The sequence below is a fragment of the Suncus etruscus genome, chromosome 11, assembly GCF_024139225.1.
Source record: "Suncus etruscus isolate mSunEtr1 chromosome 11, mSunEtr1.pri.cur, whole genome shotgun sequence".
Classification (NCBI taxonomy): Eukaryota; Metazoa; Chordata; class Mammalia; order Eulipotyphla; family Soricidae; genus Suncus; species Suncus etruscus.
The window spans coordinates 35,469,191-35,493,009 of NC_064858.1; the positions used below are offsets into that span (position 1 = coordinate 35,469,191).

Sequence of the window (23,819 nt, forward strand, 5' to 3'; positions counted from 1 at the left end):
TCTGGCTTGTGACCTGTCCAAGTCACGTGAACGGCATCAGGGAAGAAAAGAAGAAAACCCAGTGTCTTAGTAGCTGACTTGATGCAGAATATAGGAAAGTTCCCTTTGGGATATTAATTGCTCTTCAAATGAGCCTAATTACTAGACGGCTATTTTGCTTTGAAAGGAGAGAGGAGAGAGAGGGAGGGAGAGGGGGAGAGAGAGAGAGGGAGAGAGAGATTGAGACTTCAATTATACTGTTATTGTTACTATTCTGTTACAGGATGTAAAGATTCCACAAGTATCCTTATGAGGTAATTTAAGAATAGTTTCTTAGAACACCTAATTAGTCTGCCAATAACTGTAAATTATTCTCCACCTCTTCTTTTTTTTTTTTTTTTTTTTTCCGGTCATACCCGGCAGTGCTCAGGGGTTATTCCTGGCTCCAGGCTCAGAAATTGCTCCTGGCAGGCACGGGGGGACCATATGGGATGCCTGGATTCAAACCGATGACCTCCTGCATGAAAGGCAAACGCCTTATCTCCATGCTATCTCTCCGGCCCCTCTCCACTTCTTCTTGAGTAAGATGAAGATTAGCTTAAATAATTCAAGGTGACTCAAAAAACAGACTTCAGACCAACCTCACACTCCTTACAATACCCCATGCTACAGACGTTCAGGATTGTGAAACTGACAACTGGACAGCTCTCTGGTGAAGATATTTTATTCTCATAAAAATATAATTATACAATGCTCTTCACATAAAGAAAATTTCCTTCAATGCCCCCCCCCAAATACCATGTGGATTATTAGTGACCTTCCCGTCTTATAAAACTAAGTATGTAACTGATAAAATATGCAACTGATTTCTTTTGTTCTTGCCCACCCCCACAACTGATTTCTTATGAAATAGAACACTTCTTTTTTTTAATTCTCTTTTTCTTTGCCCTCATTTGAACTAAAGTAAGTCTAGTTTAAATCTGTACTTTTTGTAATGAGCTAAATCAATTTGCTTATAATTCCAAGGTAAGCGAAAACGCTAGATGATGATAAATACTGTCAATTAGCTGTTAAACAGTGATATACATTTGCTGCAGTAAGACAGATTTAATTTAGATACATAAAGATTTGAGATAAAATAGGAAAACAACTTCAAATTTTTCAATTATATCCTAAAACCTGACTTGGTCAAACTTATTTCCTGTTAGATTCAGTTCTTTAATATACAGCAGGTCTATGCTAACTTAGTAACACAATGTTGCGGTCTAAATACACAATTATAGTTTCCCCCCATACCATTCTTTGGGGGGTAAAAAAAAAAAAGAAAAAGAAAAAGAAAACATTGCTGTTTACTCAAGAGAGTGAGCGAAACAGCACGGATCCATGGGGATGAAGCCCACCAGGGAGAAGAGAGGAGGGTTTCGACTCACTTCTCTTTCACTGCAAGGGAGAGACGGGCTCCAACTGTTTGAACCAGTGACGTTCATTAATAGGCTTCAAGTGGCCAAAGCACGTGGCCAGCACAATGCCCAAAGCATTCCAAACGGTCCTTTTCCGAGACCAAGGAACTGTCCCTTGGTTTAATTCATTCCAAAATAATGAGCAAATGGCTTTTTGGAACAAACTACCATCAACTATAATTTAATTTCACTCAAAATAACACATCCTCTGCCTGAGGACAAAGTCATTGTTGTTCTTACAAAGATATAACGGTGTGGGTGGGTAGGGGTGGGTGGGGGAAGAACTCAAAGGATCCTGGAGTCAAACACTATGACCAGAGAAGAAAGACCATGTGCAGCAGAGACATTCCGTTGGCGAGCCACATTCATTTTGGAATGTTGGGTTTGAAAACAACTCTGGGGGGGAATTCAAAAGATGCTGGACAGAGAGTACAGAGTAAAAGTCTTAAGTTGTTTTGCAAAAATAAAGATATACATTTTAGTAGGCCAAAAGGCAAAACACACCCATTACAATCTTGAACACTATATTGTACAACACTTACATTCTGAAAGCCTGAATATCCACAATCTTTAATCTATCTGTATTTGTAATCCTAAAAAAAAAAAGACATTAAATACTCTTGAAACCCAGTACCCCCAAACACAGAGACACCTAACAGTCTGGGCTAGTGGTTTATTAGTAGTCACGTGAGACTGGACAAGAGCTGAGTTTACAGGCCAAGCTGAGAGAGCTGGGGGGACACAGGCCGAGGCGCTTCACCCAAATGCCTGGCCCAGCGGAGAGAAGGGGAAGTACCTGTCATCACAACTGTGGTCCCTCTCATGTTCCACCTCCCAGCCTCCTCTTAGACTGCCAGTTTAGAACAGAACACTCATTGTTTGAAAGCCAAAGGTTTGCTTCATCCTCCCAAAGAACAATTACATTGAGCAGCCAAAGAGAACACAACTGACGTAACTCCCAAGAAAGAGGAGAGGGTTGGAGTGCTGGGTGGGGAAAGGAAGGCGTAGGGTCTGTCTGTATGGACCCTATCATGTGCCCTGTTTCCCGCCAGCCTCCTGGTTGAGTGACAGGAGTTATAAAGACCTGCCCTGTCCTGCGAACCCCATGGCTCCCTTCCCTCTTGGGGGTGCAGCAGGCACAGGAATGCAGACCCTACAGGGATTTCTTCTGCTGTAAAACATGTGCTATGGGAAGCAGGCGCCCACTAGGCAGCAAAGGAGCCCTGCATTCTGTTCTAGTTGCAGCCAGTCCAGGTCCAGCAGCAATTTAATCCTCATTTGGTTCCAGACTCTACAGGCAGAAACTCAATCTCAGCAGCTAGATTCATCCTATTTTCTAGAGAAAAATTCTACACTAGTTAAGCACACAAGGAAATGTGTGCAAACATTCACTTCTGTCTGCTACAGACATTATTACCAAGACATACACCAGAAACTCAGGCAGACATCCGACTCAGGGTCAGCAAGGTGCCGTGTGCTGCTGAAATGCATTAAAGGTGACTTCCTGCTTAAAAATTAAATGTGCCAAACTATTCTAGAAGTATGGCTTAGGCCTTGGCAGACTTTTAGATTGTTTGAGAAGACAGCAACAGAAGTTTTAGCTAGAGGCTGTCTGAAGGGCTTTCCTGATGGATCTGTTAACATGTATTTTTTTTATAAACAGGCATATCATGGATTATAAAAATAGAAATGTATATATTTGAAATACATATTCACAGCTTATGCTGGAATGGCTCACCGGAGAAATCATGGTTCATGCAGAAAATAAACATTACTCAAGTAAACGCAAAGGAAAAAGATTAGGTCCATGAAGGCTGAGAACTAAAGAGTCGGTTGTCAGCCAGTTGATATTTCTTTTTAAGGGCAATCAAACACATGGAAGGAGGTGGCCCTCCACACACATACATGTACAATCACATTGACTACATGGAAGGAATATAAATTAACCAAGAAAGCAAAGTGGAGTTAAGGTGCAAAAACACGGTCTTCACCATTTCTTTCTACTCTTGTGTCTTCAAGCCCTGCAACATTAAATGCCACTACAACAGCTCTGAATGTTTGTCAGTTTTCTAAGAGTTGGAAGTTCAAGCCAACTCCTCTGAGATCTATCTGGGCCACACATTCTGGTAGAAACTGCAGGTCGACAGAGATGAGGCTGAGCAGCAGGGAGTGAGAGGAGCCAGCAAGCATGATCTTGTCCATTCATCCGGAAGAATCAGGGCCGACTCAGGTCACCACCTCATCAGTGTCCACGCTCTTCACCCTGAAAACACACCAAATCTCCCAACATGAGAATGTCTTTGTTTGCTGGGGGCCAAAAGGGTCTTACCTGGCAGTTAGGGCCTGAGGTGCTAGGATCAATCTCAAGCCTGGCCCATGATGCACACACCCACTCCACTCTTTTGAACCATCTCCTTGCCTCTGACAATGTTTTTAAAGCCAAGAAAGTCCAATGAAGTTGAGTTAATGTGTTTTTTAAAGCATATATTCTGTCTCCTGTTTTAGTTATCTATGGAGAGACTATTCTTAAATACTGAAGAGATGAAAATCAAACAGGTTTGGCTTTTCTCATCAGTTCAAATGAGCGTAGGCATATATTATCTTATTTTTAAAAAGTAAGCATAGAATAAACCTTTTAATAAGTTGTGTGTGTGTGAATCAAAGAATCCTATCAAAAGAGTGAAGACATTGGAGCCAGAGCAACAGTACAGCAGTCTGGGCATGTGCCTTGCACACAGCTGACCCAGGTTTGATTCCTGAAACCCCACGAAGTCCTCTGAGCCCTGCCATAAGTGATCCCTGAGTAGAATCAGGAATCAAGTCCTGAGCACCTAGAAACAGGAGTGGTTCCAAAATAAACTCGAGGGGAAAAAAGGCAAAAACAAACAAGCAAACAAACACATACACAAAACGAAAAAGAACAGAATGAAGATGACCTATTTGAATGGGGAAAATGTGATAACACATCTATGGGGCCAGAGCAGTAGTAAAGCAGGTAGGGTTGTTTGTTTTGCATGAAGCCGGGTTCAATCCCGGCATCCCAAATGGTCTCCCAAACACAGCCAGGAGTAATTCCTGAACACAGAGCCAGGAGTAACCCCTGAGCACTTGGGTGTGGCACCAAAACAAAAATAAAATCATAACAAACCTAAAATATATAACTTAAAATTCAACAATTAAAAGAAACAATCCAGGGGCCAGAGAGATAGCATGGAGGTAAGGCGTTTTGCCTGCATGCAGAAGGTCAGTGGTTCGAATCCCAGCATCTCATATGGTCTCCGGAGCCTGTCAGGAGCAATTTCTGAGCATAGAGCCAGGAGTAACCCCTGAGCTGCCAGGTGTGACCCAAAAACCACACACACACACAAAAAAAAGTTGATCCAAAGTGGGAAGACCACTGCCAGCATCTGTTTGGGGGTTCACTAAAGAGACAAAGAGATAGATAAAGGAAGGCAGCAGTAGCTTCAGGTACAACTGGAGGCTGTTCTATTTTATATTATTCTGTTTGTTCCTTTAAATAACAGTTTTTGGGGGGCACTGTGTGGTTTGTTTTCTGAAAATAGGGGGACGGGGAAGTAAATCAAATAAGTTTGGGAACTTCTGGCTTACAACATGAGCAAGACATTTAGACAGACACTAAAAAGATTTAAAAATGACCACAAAAAAAAAAAAAAAAGGAAGAAGTGCCACATCACTGGCAACTAGGAAAAGCCAATCAAAGCCACTCCATCCCCACTAGAAAAGTGGTACTGTACAAGAAAAGTAAGAGGGGCTAGAGAGAAAATACAGCGGGTAGTGCACTTGCCTTGCATACAGTTGACCGGGATCAATTCCCAGCATCCCATATAGTCCCCTGAGCCTTGCCAGGATTGATTTCTGAGTGCAGAGTCAGCTCTGAGCACTGCGGAATATGGCCACAAAACAAAACAAAACAAAACCAAGAGAGAGAGAGAGAGAGTGTGTAGATGGGAGGAGAAACAAGACAGATGCCTCCTGTTTTGGTAATGTGGTACGTTGGCAACATGGTGGGCTTCAGATATCCCAGAAAGAATTTGTGGTATTCATCAATGTTCAACACAGAGCTCCCCTAAGACCTGCAATTCTACTCAGTATAAACCCAAAAGAACTAAAAGCAGGCACTGAAGAAATATCTGTCACCAACACATTGACAATAGCAGAATTTCTAACAGCTAAAAGATAAGAAGTATTCACTGACAGATAAGTGTATCAACAAATTGAGGTATATATGTATATATATGTATATATATATATATATATATGATAGAGAATAGGCAGCCATAACAGGAATAGGAAGTATATGCATAAATACATCCTGAGTGTAGCAAGCTGAACTCTGGAAACATAAAGTTGGGTGAAAGAAATCAGGGCAGAAAGTTGACTGATCCCTGAAAGCAGTGTAGGACTGTCAAAGTCTGGTAGAAAATGAAGACTCTGAGAATCAAAGAGAGGGAGGTGGTACACTGTGAATGCACCAAATGTTTCTGAATTGTTATTTTAAAATAGTTAATTTTTTTTTGTTATCTTGTTTTGGGGCCATAGCCAGCAGTGCTCAGCTTCAATCCCTGTCTGAATGGACCCTGGCAGTGCCTACTGGATCTTATATAGAAACTAGGGTTTAATCAGAGCTAGTGGGTGCAAGGCAAGCATCTTAACCTCTGTACCATCTCTTAGGCCCCTAAAATGATACATGAATTTCACCTCAGGCATGAAGAAAGTGTCTTTACAGTATTGAACAGAACAGCCTCCAGGGAGGACAGATTTGCCTGGGAAGCTCAGGGACCCTGCAGCTCTGACCAGTCCTTTTGCCAAGGATCTAATTATGACATGTAATTTCTTAGCACAAAAACTGGAGGAATACTTAGGACAAATGAAAGTGAATGGAATCAAAGTCTTTGTAAGATTTACATAAAAATACAAATCAAGAATATTAGTAATAGCAACTAGAAAATCAATCTGACTTATGGATTATCTACTTACAGACTTTGGGTGCATTGATCAGTGGCTCTTCAGAGACCCCCAAATAAAAGGCATTTCAATGTTTGGAATACTGCTTCATTTTCAACTGTAATTTCATTTTATTGAAATAACATTGCAAATGTGAAGACATCTCATGTGTGTGTCCCTGAAAATCAGCTTTGATGCATCAAATACATCAAATACAAATCAAGTGATGTATTTGATTTCTTAAAGTCATTTCATAGAGACAGTAACATTCGCTGTACTGAAGACACACTGGGCCCACGAGAGAGTACATGGATTCAAGTGCTCACCTTGCACACGGCCGACCCTGGTTCCATCCCGGCATCCTGTAGAGTCCCCTGAGCCCCACCAGGAGTGATCCCTGAGCACAGAGCCAGGAGTTAGCCCTGCAGGGAGTGGCTCAAACACCCCTTCACCTCCCCAAAGAAAACACCCCAAGGAAAGGGGTCAGTTAACAGACCACCTCCCTTCTCACAGCTCAAACCCCCCCCCCCAGTTTGTACTCACAAGAATTGCTGTGCGCATCTGTCTTCCCGGCTTTTGTGTGTCTGCTGACGACAACGACGCTCTGCTGAGGTTTGGTCTGTTCCTCGAAAGTGAGCAGGGCCTTGATTTCAGAAGGGATTTTTCCTTGGTCCATGGCCGTGCACCACTGTTTGTACTAGAACATGCAACAGAAAGTTAAGGAGGAGCCAGAGAGATAGCACAGCGGTAAGGCGCTTGCCTTAGACGCAGAAGGATGGCGGTTTGAATCCTGGCATCCCATATGGTCCCCTGAGCCTGCCAGGAGTGATTTCTGAGCATAGAGCCAGGAGGAACCCCTGAGTGCTGCCTCGGGGTGTGACCCAAAAACAAACAAACAAAAAAAAAACAAACAAAAAAAAGAAAAGTTAAGGAAACTCTGACTAGTTAGAGACTAGTGGGTACTCTGGGGAATCTTTATACTAGATAGAGCTCCCTATGAGACACCTGCTGGGACCCCTCTCTCCACTGCACATCTTCCAGGTACCTGAGATCTGAGGTCAGGCTTCCAAGCTTTCAGAATAGGGAGGAAAACACCTAATGAATATTCTATACCACAGAGGCAGGTTGAGGGTAGGGATGAGGGAAAGGCAGGAAGGAAAGTAAGGACATTGCTTGCAGAATGGTGCACTGGTGAAGGGTGTTGTACATTATATGACTGAAACAATCATGAACAACTTTATAGCTATATCTCTCATTGTGGCTGAAAAATCTGAGGTGGCCTGTCTCAGTTCTGTAATAATCATGTCTTCTCTCTACCACCTTATTTATACCTCCTCCCTGAGCTCATAGTAGTGAAGTTTCAATTCTCTTTTACTTTGTCCTCTACAATGCTATATAGTCAATCCCCAAAATCTGAGTGAAGAACTTAATAAAACATGTCAAATCAATATTTAAATAAATACAAGTGTTATCATTCTTTTTTTTTTTTTTTTTTTGTAGTTTTTAGGTCACACCCAGCAGTGCTCAGGGGTTACTCCTGGATCCATGCTCAGAAATTGCTCCTGGCAGGCTTGGGGGACCATATGGGACGACGGGATTCGAACCGATGACCTTCTGCATGAAAGGCAAACGCCTTATCTCCATGCTATCTCTCCGGCCCCAAGTGCTATCATTCAATAAATACTATTATATACTACTTTTTTCATTTGTAAATATGCTAATAAGATGTGCTATATAATATATTCATTATACATAATAGTTATACAAAATAATATCATGTAGTGTTATTTATCTCAGGGGGTTGGGGAAGGCCTCCTCAGCAGTGGCCGGGCCATTCCCAACAATCCTTAGCCTGGCTATGTGACCAGATGAGTCTGTTCAGCCCTCTGGTGAACAATTTCTAAGGATAGCATTGTGTACATTCTGCTCCTACTAGCCATGTGAAATAAAATGTATGTGTGTTTAAATCTTGGCTAAGCCATTCAGATTCATTCCCATGTTTGTAAACTGGCTCCTACAAATGGGCTTCATGTTTTATTATATATTTCTACAGCACCCAGAAACAAACTTGGGGTCACACAGATGCTTGTGTTTTACCCTGGGCCCATTCTAGTCCCTTAAGCTTTACTGCAGTCCTGTAACCCGCATGCTGGGGTCTGGCTTACCATTTCCAGTTCCTCTCTGAGACCACAGATGGCTGTCTCCCGACTGGACACCAGCTCTTCCAGATACTGATATCTGAGTTTCTTTCTGGCCCGGCACTCTCTTGCACTCTGCCGACTCCTCTCAAGCTTAGCCTTCAAGTCAATCTTGGCCGGCTTCCGCCCACGTTTACCAGGCTTCTTCACTTTGCCTCCAACCACCTTTAGCAAGAAACAACGTTGTTTTGCTTTTTAGGTATGGATACTAGTGATTATGGATGCAAGTTAGTGAAGAAAATATTGATAAAATTAAATACGTGAAGTTTATTGAGCTAAGGAGCACAATGCCAGAAGCTGGAGCAACAGTACAGCAGGGTAAGACATTTTTGCCTTACAAGTGACCAACCTGGGTTTGATCTCTGGCATCCATACAATCCTCTGAGCCTGTCAGGAGAAATTTCTGAGAGCAGATCCAGGAGTAACCCCTGAGCACCCCCCCCCCAATAAAGTAGCACAATACTATGCCAGGCTGTGCTTCATAAATTTGCTGTTGTTTTGTAAGGGCCTTCCCCAGTCATGCTCTGGGGCTCATATTGTACTGTGAATTCGACTCAGGGCCTCATTTATAACCTACTGAGTCACATCCACAGCTCCTGTCATTTCTTTTACTGACACTTTTTTTGGTGGGAAGGAGTCACACCTGGTGTGTGACTCTGCACTCAGGATTCAATCCTGGCAGGCTCAATACAGGAACCATAAGGGAGGCTGGGGATTGGACCTGGGTTGGCAGCGTGCAAGGAAAGTGCCCTACCCACATTTTCTGATATTTTGATTGCTATGAAGATGAGAAGAAATAAATTTTTATATCTTCCATAATAAACCTTAAATAATTTAATAGAAGGTGTTATGAAACCATATATACTTGGTTTCCAAAAATTACCTGTGCTATTTTGTTGATGATGTATTTTTATTGGCTTGAGAAAATTCTGATAAAATGACAAGCAAAAACAAGCAATACTCCGAATTTTAAGTTCAGTGTGATTTCAATGCCAGAGAAAACACATAGAAGAAAGATGTTTATAAAAGGCCAGTGATGGGCTGGGCAGATAGCTCAAAGGTCTGGAGTGCATGCTCTACATGTGGGCATCCCAGAAACTAAGCACTGCATGGTCTCCAAAGCACCACCCTGATCACCATCGGGAGCAAACACTCAAGCACCCTGCTGGGAGTAGCCACTGGGCACCCAAATAGCACAAAAACCACATCAATGAGAATCTTAAATGCTTAAGGTTATAAACAATATAAAAGGGGATGGAATAATAGCACAGCAGGTAGGATCGACTGGGTTCCATCCTTGGCCCCCTAGCCTACCAGAAATGATTTCTGAGCATAGAGCCAGGAGTAACCTCTGAGCACCGCCAGGTGTGACCCAAAAGCCAAATATATATATATATATATATATATATATATATATATATATATATATATATATATATATATATATATATATATGAGAGGAGAGAGAGAGAGAAAGAGAAAGAGAGAGAGAGAAATCTGGTTGTAAATTCTTTCCTCAAACCTGTAGAGCCCAAAAGAACACACAGGAAGTCCCAGAATCTTCTGGAAAATCTCCTGCTTTCAAAAGCCTGTAAATATAACTCTGGTTGTCTTAGCAGGGTTCCACCTGGATCATGAGACATGTTATCAGTTGCCCTGTTATTCTTTTGCCTGTGTCGGCACAGGGTAACTGGCAAAGGAAATTAATCTTCTTTGTTGTTTTGTTTTGGAATTTCCCCAAACTCTCATATAATGTGAGTAAAGCTGATGAAATTTTAAATACATGAACCTGAACTTATACATTAACTAAATGTTCTTTAGTCACTCTGAAAAGTAACAAAATTTTGGGGAACATACTTTGGAGCCTTTTTTTTTAACAGACATATGCTAGTGCCTTATTACTCTGGAGTAGTATTTCCCAAAGTGGGGTCACTCTGGAGTATTTTTTTTTGGGTCACACCCGGCAGTGCTCAGGGGTTACTCCTGGCTCCATGCTCAGAAATTGCTCCTGGCAGGCACGGGGGACCATATGGGACGCTGGGATTCGAACCGATGACCTCTTGCATGAAAGGCAAACGCCTTACCTCCATGCTATCTCTCCAGCCCCTGGAGTATTTTTTTGTTTTGGGGTCACATTTGGTGGCACTCAGAGGTTACTCTTGGCTTTACACTCAGAAATCGCCCCTGGCAGGGTTGGAGGACCGTATGGGATGTCAGGATTCAAACCAGCATTCATCCTGGGTTGGCTGTGTGCAAGGCAAACGCCCTACTGCTGTACTATTTCTTCAACCCCTTAAACTTAAGGGTCTTTGAGGGATGCAACTGTTCTTTTAAAAATGGCCTGGGTCATTGCTGATTTATTTTTTTTCCCAAAAAAAAGAGGAACAGAAGGCCAGAGCTGTAGGAAATGCTGAATCTAGCATGCTATATTACTCTTTACATTCTCCAGCAATATGATTGTTATCCACTTTGTTTCTCAAATATGCTCCTATTCCTCCTGAAAACTGGCCTCCAAAATGAAAGATGTCATTTAAAAAAGGCATTATTAGATTACTATTGAGGTTATTAAGCAATTCTAAATCAAAGGAAAGATGTGAAATCCAAACACTGTCAAACCACTGGGGAAAATGTAGGTGCCTTTCCAGGTAAGAAGACTACAAGGAGATGCCTTCGTTTTCCAAACGCACTCATTCCTTTGTTTTCCAAATGCACTCATGAATGATGCCCTGGACCTGAGGAGAGAGCAAGGCTGAGTCTTGGTACCAGGTCAGGAAGATCAGTAAGTGACTGAGGAAGATGCTATCTCTGCTAAGCACGGCTCTGAAAGGAGGCAGAGACTGCCGCCCATCTTCCCTTAAAAGCCAGATGTTCCGGGCCCGGAGAGATAGCACAGCGGTGTTTGCCTTGCAAGCAGCCGATCCAGGACCAAAGGTGGTTGGTTCGAATCCCGGTGTCCCATATGGTCCCCCGTGCCTGCCAGGAGCTATTTCTGAGCAGACAGCCAGGAGTAACCCCTGAGCACCGCCGGGTGTGGTCCAAAAACCAAAAAAAAAAAAAAAAAGAATAGTCAGTAGATCCACATACTACTGCAGGCTAAAATTTAAATAACATATGGATCACATCAGTTGTATAAAGAAAACTAGCTATTCAGTTTTTATTTGGGGGGTGGGAGTTGAGCAACATCAGCAGTACTCAGGGGTGACGTCTCTGCTCTTAGGGGTGGCCCGTGGCAGTGTTTAAGAGAATTTTTTTTTTTTTTTTTTTGGTTTTTGGGTCACACCCGGCGGCACTCAGGGGCTACTCCTGGCTCTATGCTCTGAATTTGCCCCTGGCAGGCAAAGGAGACCATATGGGTGCCCGGATTCGAAAGGCAAATGCCTTATATCTATGCTATCTTTCTGCCCCGAGAAATTTATGGGATACCAGGGATTGAACCTGAGATGGTTAGGCAAATGCTCTACCTGCTGAAGTACCTCTCTAGCCCTTACTACAGTTTTTAAAAAGCAGTATATTTGTAGTCTGTTGTTAGTGAAATCTGAAGTAACTGCACATATTCTTCATGCTGCAGAGTGAGACACAGATCAAACAGCACTCTGAGACAGTTCCTTCCTATTGCTGCATTTAATTAATTATGGTGCTGTGACTTCAAGAAGCCAGTGAGAACACAGTGTCCTTCACAGACTTCACTAATTTTTAAAATAAACTGAACAGTCATAAAATCAGAAAAGTCATAAACTCTTCGCTTTCTCTTTATGGTAGCAAAATATTTAAATAAGGCACAGTGAGCGAAGCAAGATTTCTTGCCTTCATGTCATCCTATAAAATGACACTGGAAACTATGTAACACCACTTCTCTAGCTTAATTTCCTCTGAACTGTTTGCTTTTTGAGCTAGCAACCATCTGATTAGTGTGCCAGCTTTGATTCAAGTCAGATCCTAGGATTATTGTAAGCTTATGACTACTCTGTAAGGAAGAAGGTAGCATACACATGTAGGCTAGTCCACAAGTCGTTTTCACAAACAAATTTCATAAATACATAAAAATTGGGTGATGGATAGGGGAAGTTCAGTAGAAACTGGGAACCAGAAACTGAAATGAAACTCACAAATTCCTTAAATATCTCTGGGTCAAAGAGTCATTCTCAGCAACTGTTTCACAAAGTTTTCACATACTCGGTGATAATCACATTGGCCTTTTGCTCTTTCCTGTATCTTCTGTGGGGAAGCATGTAAATGTGGTGATATGGAAATACAGATATCGGATTGGAGACATAGATCAAAGGGCCGGTGCACGAGCTTTGAGTGCAAGAAGCCAGAGTTCAAGCCCAGCACAACACTGTCCCATAAGATCCCGGGCACTGCTCAATGGCCCCAAAATAAGATATACTGATATTCTGAAAATAAGAAGTACTGACATATGGTACCAACACAAATTCCACATAAGAAAATAATCTCCAAATTATTTTTTTATTTAAAATTTGATTTCTATTGACATAGAACCGCACGAAAATTTGTTTACTTGAAGTGGGGATGGGGGAGTTGGGCCACTCCTGGTAGGGCTCAGGGGACCATAAAGTATCAGAAATTCGACCCAGGTTTATTGCATGTAGAGCATACATTCAGCCTTTTGAGCTATTTCTTCAAATCCACCACATGAAAATTAAAATGGGTCTTTAGAAAAGTATAATTTTGGGGGCCAGAGCCATACTACAGAGGGCAGGGTGCTTGCCTTGTATGTGGCCTACCTGAGCCCCACCAGGAACGATCCCTCAGCACAGACCCAAGAGTAAGCCCTGAGCAATAGTGGGAGTGCCCTCCCCAAATAAGTGCAGTTCTTTTCTTTTCTTTCCTTTTGTTTTTTGTATTTGGGGGGGGGGGGGGGCACACCTGGCGGCACTCAGAGGTTACTCCTGGCTCAGAAATTGCTTCTGGCAGGCATAGGGAACTGTATGAGATGCTGGGATTTGAACAACCATTGGTCCTGGGTTGGCCACTTGCAAGGCAAATGCCCTACCAGCTGTGCTATCTCTCGGCCCCTCTTCTTTTTATTTGGTCCACACCCAGCAGTGCTAGGGTTTACTCTTAGTGCTGAAGCAGTGCTCAGAAGAAGCAATAAACACCTCTATTAAAAAGAATGAAGATTTAAATAAAACAATGAACTTTCTATTTATAGAAACTAGGAAAAGAAAATTAAGTTGTTTGCCCAGAAACTAGAAAACTGAGATGAAATGGATAGATTCCAAGAAGAAACCAAGGAACAACAATGTTATATTTCTATTCTATACAATCTGAATGATCTGAAAATATTGCATTTAGAACAGCATCTGAAAGAATGAGGTATTTATGAGTAAATTTAACAAAAGAATACCAGCACTGTGCACTGAAAACTACAGGACATCACTGCAAGAAATGGAAGACCAACGAACAAAAAGCCTACCTGTTAGTGTCTAGAACTTGCAAATGCTCTCCAAATTCACCTATCCATTCAACACAATCCCTAGTAATATCCCAGATTTAATTTTACAAAACCAACAAGAAAATTTTAGAATTCATAAGGAAAAACAAAGAATAATAAACAATCTCGGGCGAAGGTGGAGGCGGAGTTTGACAGCTCACAACTTCTGATTTCAAAATATATTAGAGGAGTAAGAGTGATAGTACAGTAGGTAGGGTGTTGCCTTTCACATGGCCAACCCTGATTCAATCCCTGGCATCCCATATAGTCACCTAAGTACCACCAAGAATAACTCCTAAGAATTCCTGTGTGTGAACTAAAAGACAAAACAAAAACCTAACATTAGAAAGCTACAGAAATCAAGGTAGTGTGATACTGGGACATAGAGCTCAATGAAAAAGAACTGAGAAAGCCAAAAATATGCCTTTACAGTGATTTTCAATAAAATGCTACAAAAGTTGAAAGAGAAAAAGGGCAGCCTTGCCCATAAATGGTGTTGTGGGTGGCTGGTGAGTGCAGGTGGGTAGAACATGGTGCTGCGAAAACTGGGCATCCTCTAGCAAAGAAACAAAACCAAAGCCTTATGCAAAAAAGAAACTCCTACCATTCCAAAAGGGAGGCCTAGCAATTAGGAGATTATTTGCACATAATATAATTATATTATAATTATATATTATATAATTATATAATATATTATATAATTACATAGTATGTTACATGATATATTATATATGTAATATATAACATATATAATATAATCCAATAAAGGGATGATATCTAAAGTAAGGAGTTTTAACATGTTTGTAACCATGGTGTTTAAATAAAGATATTCTAAAAATGAAAAAAACAAAAATAAAAGTAAGGCTTAACAAAAATAAAAGGCTTACTTTGGGGGGGGTGGGCTATACCCAGTGGGGAACAGGGGTTACTCCTAGCTCTGCACTCACAAATTGCTCCTGGCAGGCTTGGGAAACCATATGGGATGCAGGGAACTGAATCCAGGTCCATCCAGATTGGTCGTGTGCAAGGCAAATGCCCTACCACTGTACTATCACTACGGCCTCATCTCACTGTAATTTTTTTTTTTTTTTTTTTTGGTTTTTGGGCCACAGCCAGTGATGCTCAGGTGTTACTCCTGGCTCTGCGCTCAGAAATCGCTCCTGGCTTAGGGGACCATTTGGGATGTCAGGGGATCAAACCGCGGTCCATCCCAAGTTAGCGTGTGCAAGGCAAATGCCCCACCGTTTGTGCCACCGCTCTGGTCCTGCCATCTCACCTTAATTTTTAAAAAATAAAAAAATATGTTTCAAGCTAAGCAATTATAAAAAAAAAATGGCCAAGAGTGCTGGAGAGCTAGTACAGAGGTTAAGACATTTGCCTCACATGAGGCCAACCTCTGTTCAATCCCAGAAACCCATATGATCCCAGTACTACAGGAATGAGTCCTGAACACTGCCAGATGAGCCCCACAACCCAAAACCAAACAAACAAAAAAAAAGGCAAAACACCTGAAAAGACACACCTCTAATGAAGATATACAGATGGTATACAGACGTATGAATAAATACTCAACATCACTTAAAAAATCAAGGAAATATAAATCAAAACTATAATGACTTCAGATCACACTTGTATTCAAAAGAGTGGAAACAATAAATATTGGTAAGGCTGGAGTGTACAGTGGACAGAAGTGTGAATCACTGCAGCCACTAAGAAACACAGTAGATTCCTTTAAAAAAAACTTATATATTTCCCTAATGATAATTATAACCCTAGCAATAGCCATGTTAGGGATTTCTCCAAAGGATATAAAAACACTAACAAAAAAAGGGGGTATCTGCGTCTCTATGTTCAAAGCAATATTGCTTACAATAGCTCAGACATGGAACCTCTAGGTTCAACAACCAGATGACTCATTAAAGGACTCTATGAGGGGCCGGCGAGGTGGCGCTAGAGGTAAGGTGTCTGCCTTGCAAGCGCTAGCCAAGAAAGGACAGTTCGATCCCCCGGCGTCCCATATGGTCCCCCCAAGCCAGGGGCAATTTCTGAGCGCTTAGCCTGGAGTAACCCCTGAGCATCAAATGGGTGTGGCCGAAAAACCAAAAAAAAAATAAAGGACTCTATGAGGGCTGAAGAGATAGGATAGAGGCTTAGGCTCTTGCTTTGCCTGTGGTTGATCCTGGTTTGATCCCCAGCAACATCATATGGTTCCCTAAGGATCACTAGGAGTGATCTCTGAGCATGGAGTCAGGGGAAAGAAAGCCTTGTGCTCAGCTACTGAGCCAGCTTCCTAGACCCAAGACATTTAACAACATCAACAATTCCTGGATTTAACCTAAGATTTCTAAATGTAAATTTAACCATTACAAAGAGAAGCAGAATAAAACAAATCTACAAAGGGCTGTATGGAGCTGAGCGTGCTTCCCTACACATGGGTTCTGCTCATTTTGGCTGTGGGCCCATTTGGGCCTTTGGAAAATCAGCAAGGCACCCATATCCAGAGGAAATTCTATTCCTGGACCATGTTCCTTCCCAGTTTTTGAGAAACAAACAACCAAGACCTGGATTTGGGGCTAAGTCAGGGGTGGGGGCCATAAGAGAAAGAGAACAGTCACCTAGGCAGTCTGAGCTTCACAGCATCACTTGTCACTTCACACCATTTCAAAAAGGCTAAAACCAGTGTCCTCACCTCTTCTGGTGAAAAGGAGAAGCCCTATTCCACACCTATTGATTAAATACCTACTGTGTCCCAAACACCAGAGACTAGGGATTTGAGGACCAAAACAAAGGGCCCTTGTGGTTCATGAGCTGGACTAGTCAAAGTGGCAGACATGAAGTCAACACAGCCAGCAGGAAGAGCCAGGGATCAGTGGATTCCCTATTCAGGGTCATAGTGTGACTTTTTTATTCACAGGTTTAAATGGCAGAATTTAGGTCTTCCTCTGACTTGCATCCACAGCAGCTAGTAACAAAGAAATTAAACCATCACTGTCCCTGAAGTACCTCAGAAGGGGTCATAAACCAGAGTCACTTCCCCAAAAAAGGTTGCAAAGTGGTAAATGCTCTAGGTTTACTGCTATTAATACCCTGTGTCGTTTTACTTGGGCCAGTCCATTTGGCTTCTGGAAGTCCTTGTTAGGACAGCTAACAAACCTTTCCATTGTAAGGTCCTCTGTACAGTTTCCCTCTCTCTCCATTGGTCAGGGCTCTGGACTATTGCATCAGGCTCCCCCAATCGCTCTCCCCTACCTTGCACTTTTTTCACCACTTCCCTGGTCTATTCATCTGACCAAGAGTCACCAAAGTGGAGTCAGAAAGATCATACGTCAGATCAGGTAGGGTGTTTGCCTGGCTGTCAGGTTTGATCTCTGAAATCCCATCTGGTCCCCTAAGCACCACCAAGAGTGGTCCTGAGTGCAGAACCAAGAGCATAGTCAGATATGTCCTCCTGCCAATTTTTTTTTTAAGTTACAAAAGTAACTTTTCTTTCTGGCTTTTTTTTTTTTTTTTTTTTTTTTTGGGGTTTTTGGGCCACACCTGGCGATGCTCAGGGGTTACTCCTGGCTGTCTGCACAGAAATAGCTCCTGGCAGGCACGGGGGACCATATGGGACACCGGGATTCGAACCAACCACCTTTGGTCCTGGATCGGCTGCTTGCAAGGCAAACGCCACTGTGATATCTCTCCGGGCCCTCTGGCTTTTTTTTTTAATTGAGCTTTTCTTTTCTTTTTTCCAATGTAGGAGAGTATTATTTTAGCAATTTTAGAAAGAATAAACTGTTGGAGCTGAAGCACTAATACAGTGGATAGGGCACTTGTCTCACACACAACCAACCTGGGTGTGGTGTGATCCCCAGCACTCCATGTGGTCCCCAGAGCACTACCAGGAATGATTCCTGAGTACAGAGCCAGGAGTAACCCCTGAGTACCACCATGTGTGGAAAAAAGAAAAAGGAAGGGAGGGAGGAAGTGAGGGAGGACTTTGTCTAACGCCCAGCTCAGAAGAGCCCTCTGCTTCAGCTCTGCTTTCAGTAGTCACCAGAACCCCTGTGCTCCTTTCTCATGGCAGCTGGAATAATTGTCACGGAAGTATCCTACTGCCTCTTCCAGCACATGGTTCAGTCTTAGACTAAAATTTTATGCCCCCAGTTTCTGCTCTGGTGGTATTATTACCATCCTGCTATTATTAGAGTCCCCTCACTTTTTTTAGTTTTGGGGTCATACCTGGTAGCGCTCAGGGATTACTCCTGGCTCTGTGCTCAGAAATCGCTCCTGGCAGGCTTGGAGGACCATATGGGATGGTGGAATTTGAACTGGGGTCCGTCCTGTATTGGCTGCTTGCAAGGCAAACGCCTTACCGCTGTGCTATCATTCTAGTCCCTTTTGCAGCACTCATGAAAACACTTGGATTTAGGGTCCCCTCTAGATCATCCAGGATAAACTCCTCCTCAGATAAGACTTCATTCTTTCACAGTGACTATCACTCATATAAGGCAATATCATTTGTTTCCAGGAATCAGGAAGGGGAAATCTTTCTAGGGGTTACCATCTCATCCAGTATGTCATGTCACTATTTGTCATTCCCAGAAGACACCCTCCAGCTGCCAGGATATCTGTCCACTCCCTGCACTCTTGCCTATGTCATATTTCTCCAGTGCTCACCTGCCCCACCCGGCCCTATTGGCAAACACTATGCTTCCTGAAATAGGAACCATCAACTCCAGTCCTCTCTCTTCCAACAATATTTACTCTGCCCATAATCATTTTTCTTTACATTTATATAATACATAACTGCTAACACAAATTTGTTGTATTGTTGTTATTGTTTTGGTGGCTTCATGTATTTCATTTTAATCTTCTTCAAGCAATGAAGAAGTGAGTCTCTTAGGGAAAGAAACCATATTTTCTACTTTGCAACTGTAAGAGTATCCAGTGGGGTTGGAAAGTTAGTACAGTGAATTGGGCATTTGCCTTGCACATGGTTGAGGTAAGTTGGATCTGGCACCACAGATCCAGGAGTGAGCCCCTTGCCCAACTGTGTGGGACCCACAAACCAAAAAAGAAAACAAAACAAGAAAAATAATATTAAGAAATATATCTAAACTGTTATCACCAGTAACAACTTACAGAGGTTGAAAAAACACCTGCTAAAATTGGACAAGAAACCTGAACAATTGATTAAGAACTGCTGATTAAACCCCTTTGTACAATTTAAATTCTATGCTCTAATTCTTAGAACAAATCATAAAAGTTTCTTAGGTCATTAAACAAAGAAGATTATTACAGCATCTGCCCCCCAAGAAGATGTGCAGAGCGCCTGTATTGTGTTCTTCCTGACATAAAGCCAAAGATCTGTACATTGATTAGAGAAATTCAGAGAACTAGGGAGCTGCCAGCCACTGCTCTTGACCACAAGACAAAACAAACAGCTGCACTTTCATTCAGTGCTGGGGTCCCTGTGTCCTCACAGCTGTGGCTGAGGGTCTTTTTCTTTTTCTTTTCCAAATCTGCAGAAAAAAATCTAATCACGTCTTCCTGCTGCTTACCTTTCTGCCAATTTTGCTAGGGGATACCCATAAAGGAGATCATGAGAAAGAAAATGAAGAGACAATAAAGTTGGCAGGCCCCCTTCAAAGTTATTACTGACAATACAGTGAAATAGAAATTTTGGGGGAGTTCCAGGGGTTGGAACTCAGGGCCTCACACATGCCAAAATGGGCTATTCCACCAAGTCATATCCCTATTCTCTGTATATCTATGTAAGATAGTCTCTATGTCTTTCAGCTTCCTGTCATTGCCTCCTCCTAGATTCCTAAACAAACTCCAGTTTTCCAAGACCAGTGCCTGTTTTTTTCATTACTCATTGCACTTGACCCCTTTTGGGTTTGGGGGGAAGTAGCACCCACTTTCCCTCTTTGAAATTCTTTCCTCAGATGCTCACAAAATGTAACCATTAAGGATAGAGTTTGAGATCACTGATGCAATATCTCTGCGCCTATCCCACCTAGAGGCAGAGTTAAGTGTATGAGCAGGGCAGACCTAGCTGCAAAATTGGTGGCTCTGAACCTGTGTACCTGTGCTCCAAGGGCTGAAGACCACTGGAAGAGAGTGAAACATTAAAATGAGAGTCTTAGGCACCTACTGCACTATGCCTAGGACCAGGAAGTCTCTACTAAATACAAGACCATAAAAGACCATGAAAACGATGTTTCTGAACATTCAACTCATGTAGCCCATTGATCCTTTTCATAAAAACAGTCAATGCATCCTAGAAATCTATCTTCTTACAGTAAACAAAGACAAGGTGTCCCTCCAAAGCATGTGAAGTTGCTAGTTATGCTCCCCTGGATCATTCTAGAGCCCCCAGGGCAGGTGGTTTCACCCACCAGGTGTGAAAGTGTTAGACTCTGATCTTGAAGCTATATAAATATGATCTGCAATCCTCATCTAAACCAAAGATGTAGCTTCCCTGTCAGCCCTCACAGAGGCCTGCTGGTCAGCATTTGAGTTTTGTCATTAGTCTGCCAGGCTGGCTTTCAGGTGCTCCTTCTCCCTCTTGCTCCAGTTCTTCCCATTTTTTCTTGGCTGTATACTCTGGATAGTTTACTTAGTGGAGCCTGCTGATTAATAAAGGCCAAACACATCAGGCAATTTTTTTTTAGTAGGGGCCACACCCAATGGAGTTGGGGAGGACAAAAATGCAGCAGCAGCAACTGAGCTGGGACCAGACAGTGCACAAGTGAAGCCTTTGCTCTTCTATCTGCACAATTGCCCCAACCTCTCACACTAGGGCAATCTTTGTGCAGCTCTGACACCATTCAGTCCTGCCAACCTCCACTCATACTCAACACTGCATCGGGCAGACAACCAACCAGGCTCATGTGGAGACCATGCAAACAGGTCCTTTTACCCCCAAAAAGCCAGAAGGCACAATTTGGAAAGTTCTTGGCCTACCCATTCTTACCCCTAAGAAAACAATTCAAAATGTGCTTCTTATGGAAAAGCAGGCTTCACGTAGTCATATTTCCTGAGCTGCTCATTCCAGTGCTGCCTCTAACTGTTGCTTAGCCTACCTTCCCTCTTCCTGTTACTCTGGCCTTGCTGCCAGTTTGTTATCCTTGATGTGCTCCTGGGCACAGTCCCCAAACTCCACCTTTCTTCTTAGAGGAAAAATGGAAACTGGCACCCGCACCCAAACACGACTTAAGGGAAAAACTGTGTTTTGTTTGTGAGGATGTAGGGATCAGGGACACAAAAAGAAATTTGTGGGGGAAGTAAGAGCTAGAACACAGAGAAAGCAGGACTCTTGAGCGGGCAAAGGGCTTCTCCGGGGCTCTTTTCCAACACCTGCCAGAGGAAGAAAGCTTGGTCTCACTGTCCCTGGCATTTAAATATTACTCATCTACAACAACGATGACAAGAGCTCAAAGTGAAAGTAGGATATTTCAAAGAAGCATTAGCCATCCAGAGACAACGGAAACATTTTCTGGTTCATAATCATTAAGGTTTAAGAGACTGCTGGTTTCTAAACACTCATAAAAGCAACAAACCTCCAAGACATATGACTTCACTTTGCTAATACCTTCCCAGCCTGTTAGAAAGTATGGTCAGCCTATCACCCCAGTTGAACGTCATCGCTTTAGCCAAGCAAGTAACTTCTGATAGTCCCCTCCACTATAGTTTGCTCATTTTAGAAATAATCCCTATGTGATTTTATGTGGAAGCCAAATAACCCAACCAAATCTTACATATTTGGGTGGGCTTGAGATTATACTAAAGTCTGAAAAACTTGCTTAATGTTTCAAAGATATGAAAGGCAAACATTTGAAAAAGTCTCAAAAATGAAGGAAAAAATATATTTTAGCATCCTTAAACAGCCAGGTCATTATTTTATGGAGAAAAGTAATGGTGATAATGTATTCAGATTTAATTTTAAAACCCAAGACTGAAAGTCAAACTGGGCCTCTAGTATGGAAAATTATTTCCTTTATTTTTTCTGGAAGAGTTACTACTTATCAGGTGGAAGGGAAAGGAACTTAGAATAAGAAAGAGGGTTCCCTAAGGGTCCCTGTCAGAAATTATTGAAAGTAAACTCTCTAGAAAGGACAGGAAAGGAGTGATTTCTTCTTTAAAAAACTAAAAATTCTAGACGTCTAATTCTTTTAAAAGCTTCCATTTTTTAGGCATCCTAAAATCAGTAATTTATCCCTATACTCATTATATATAAATATAATATACTCATATAAAGATCACTCATGTGATTGTTATAATGGCAGGTTTTATATATATATATATATATATATATATATATATATATATATAAGGTCTCAATTAACTCCCAAACAGACATTGCTACCTTATCAACAATAAGGATAGTGATTTGGACCAGGAGAGAGGTCTGGGGTTGGAGTTGGGGTTATTAGCCACTAAGTAAGTAGGCTTGTGAACAAGTAGAAATTGACTGCTGAGAGACGTCTTTCTTAGCGAGGTTAGATTCCACATTCTGGACGAATGAATAGCAACAGGAGCTTAGCAGAGTGTTCCAAACCAACTACAGGAAAAGAGCTCCGAGAGGGGGAGTGAACTGATATGAATGGGGCATTGAGTAAGGGGGGGGAGAGAGAGAGAGGAGAGAGAGAGAGAGAGAGAGAGAGAGAGACAGAGAGAGAGAGAGAGAGAGAGAGAGAGAGAGAGAGAGACAGAGAGAGACAGAGAGAGAGACAGAGAGAGAGGGAGGAGAGAGAGAGAGAGAGGAGAGAGAGAGGAGGGAGAGAGAGGAGAGGGAGAGAGAGAGGAGAGAGAGGAGAGAGAGGAGAAAGAGAGGAGGGGAGAGAGAGAGAGAGAGAGAGAGAGAGAGAGAGAGAGAGAGAGAGAGAGAGAGAGAGAGAGAGAGAGAGAGAAAGTAGAGGATGACTGGGGGAAGAGAGATCGGGGGTTATTTTTGAGGGGTTGGGGGGACATTCGCTAACAACATCTCCAACTCGGGAAAGGGCTGGGAACTGACAAGGCCAGAAGTTAAAAAATAATAATAATAATAAAAAATAAATAAAAGTCAGTGGGTTCTTCACACTCTGGGGCAGGCAAAACTAGGAGTGAATGCAGTTTGCACGACCTGGAAAAGCAGCCAAACAGGCAGGCTCACCCTGGGGATTAGAAGAAAGTGGGGTGCAATTTCCCAAAGGACTGGGCCCCTTCGGGAAGAGGAGAAACATAGCCTGGGGGTGTTCCCCGAATTCCAGCTGGGTACCACTGGGCTCGGGCTGGAGCTGGAGAGGCGCAGGGATGTCTTAACTAAGGCAGGTGTTTCTTGGGGTGCTGGCACGGAGTCTCGGGACAGGGGTGAGCGGCGGGGACCCCCGCACTTACTAGAGCGAAGCAGGCGCGTGCGAACCCCAAGACTTACCTTGCTGTCATCCATCTCGGCAGGCGGGCAGGCCTGGCCGGGCGCGCCCTCCCCCTGCCCGCCCCCGGGTCACAGGCCTAGCCCGGCCCGGCCCGGCCCCCGCCCCGGGGGAAGGAAGGAGGGGGGAGATATGGTCCTGCCTGCCGCCTCCTCTCGCCTAACAGTTGGTTTTTTCCCTGATGCCACAGTCAACGCGGGGACGCGGGGGTGACCCTTCAGGAGTGGCACAGCGGACCCTGGAGGCGGCCCCGAACGCCTCCCTGGGCCGCCGCCGCCGCCTCCTCCTCCCCCTCCATGACAGTCTCGTCTCGGGCTATGTTTACAGACGCTCTGGAGAGCGGCCCGGAACGGCCGAGGTG

At 43.0% G+C, this 23,819-nt stretch overlaps 1 protein-coding gene across 2 annotated transcripts; it reads right to left on the reverse strand.

Annotated features, from left to right (window-relative positions):
- Positions 1–684: 684 nt before the first annotated feature.
- CREBL2 (cAMP responsive element binding protein like 2) lies at positions 685–23,819 on the reverse strand. 2 transcript variants are annotated; one of them, XM_049783336.1, is made up of 5 exons: positions 23,461–23,819; positions 8,570–8,767; positions 6,948–7,101; positions 6,731–6,801; positions 685–3,702 (listed from the first exon to the last, which is right to left on the reverse strand). In XM_049783336.1, exons 1-5 carry the CDS (start codon positions 23,473–23,475, stop codon positions 3,682–3,684), a joined length of 459 nt encoding a protein of 152 aa, XP_049639293.1. In that variant the 5' UTR covers positions 23,476–23,819; the 3' UTR covers positions 685–3,681. The 2 variants fall into 2 exon arrangements, with proteins under 2 accessions (XP_049639293.1, XP_049639294.1); XM_049783337.1 differs by lacking the exon at positions 6,731–6,801 and having other exon boundaries at positions 23,461–23,816.

Coding starts and splice junctions, on each gene's coding strand:
- CREBL2 (XM_049783336.1), bottom strand. Junction 7,102..8,569: donor TCAGAGAGGAACTGGAAATG/GTAAGCCAGACC, acceptor TGCATGTTCTAG/TACAAACAGTGGTGCACGGC. Junction 6,802..6,947: donor AGATGCGCACAGCAATTCTT/GTGAGTACAAAC, acceptor CTCTGTGCTCAG/GGATCACTCCTGGTGGGGCT.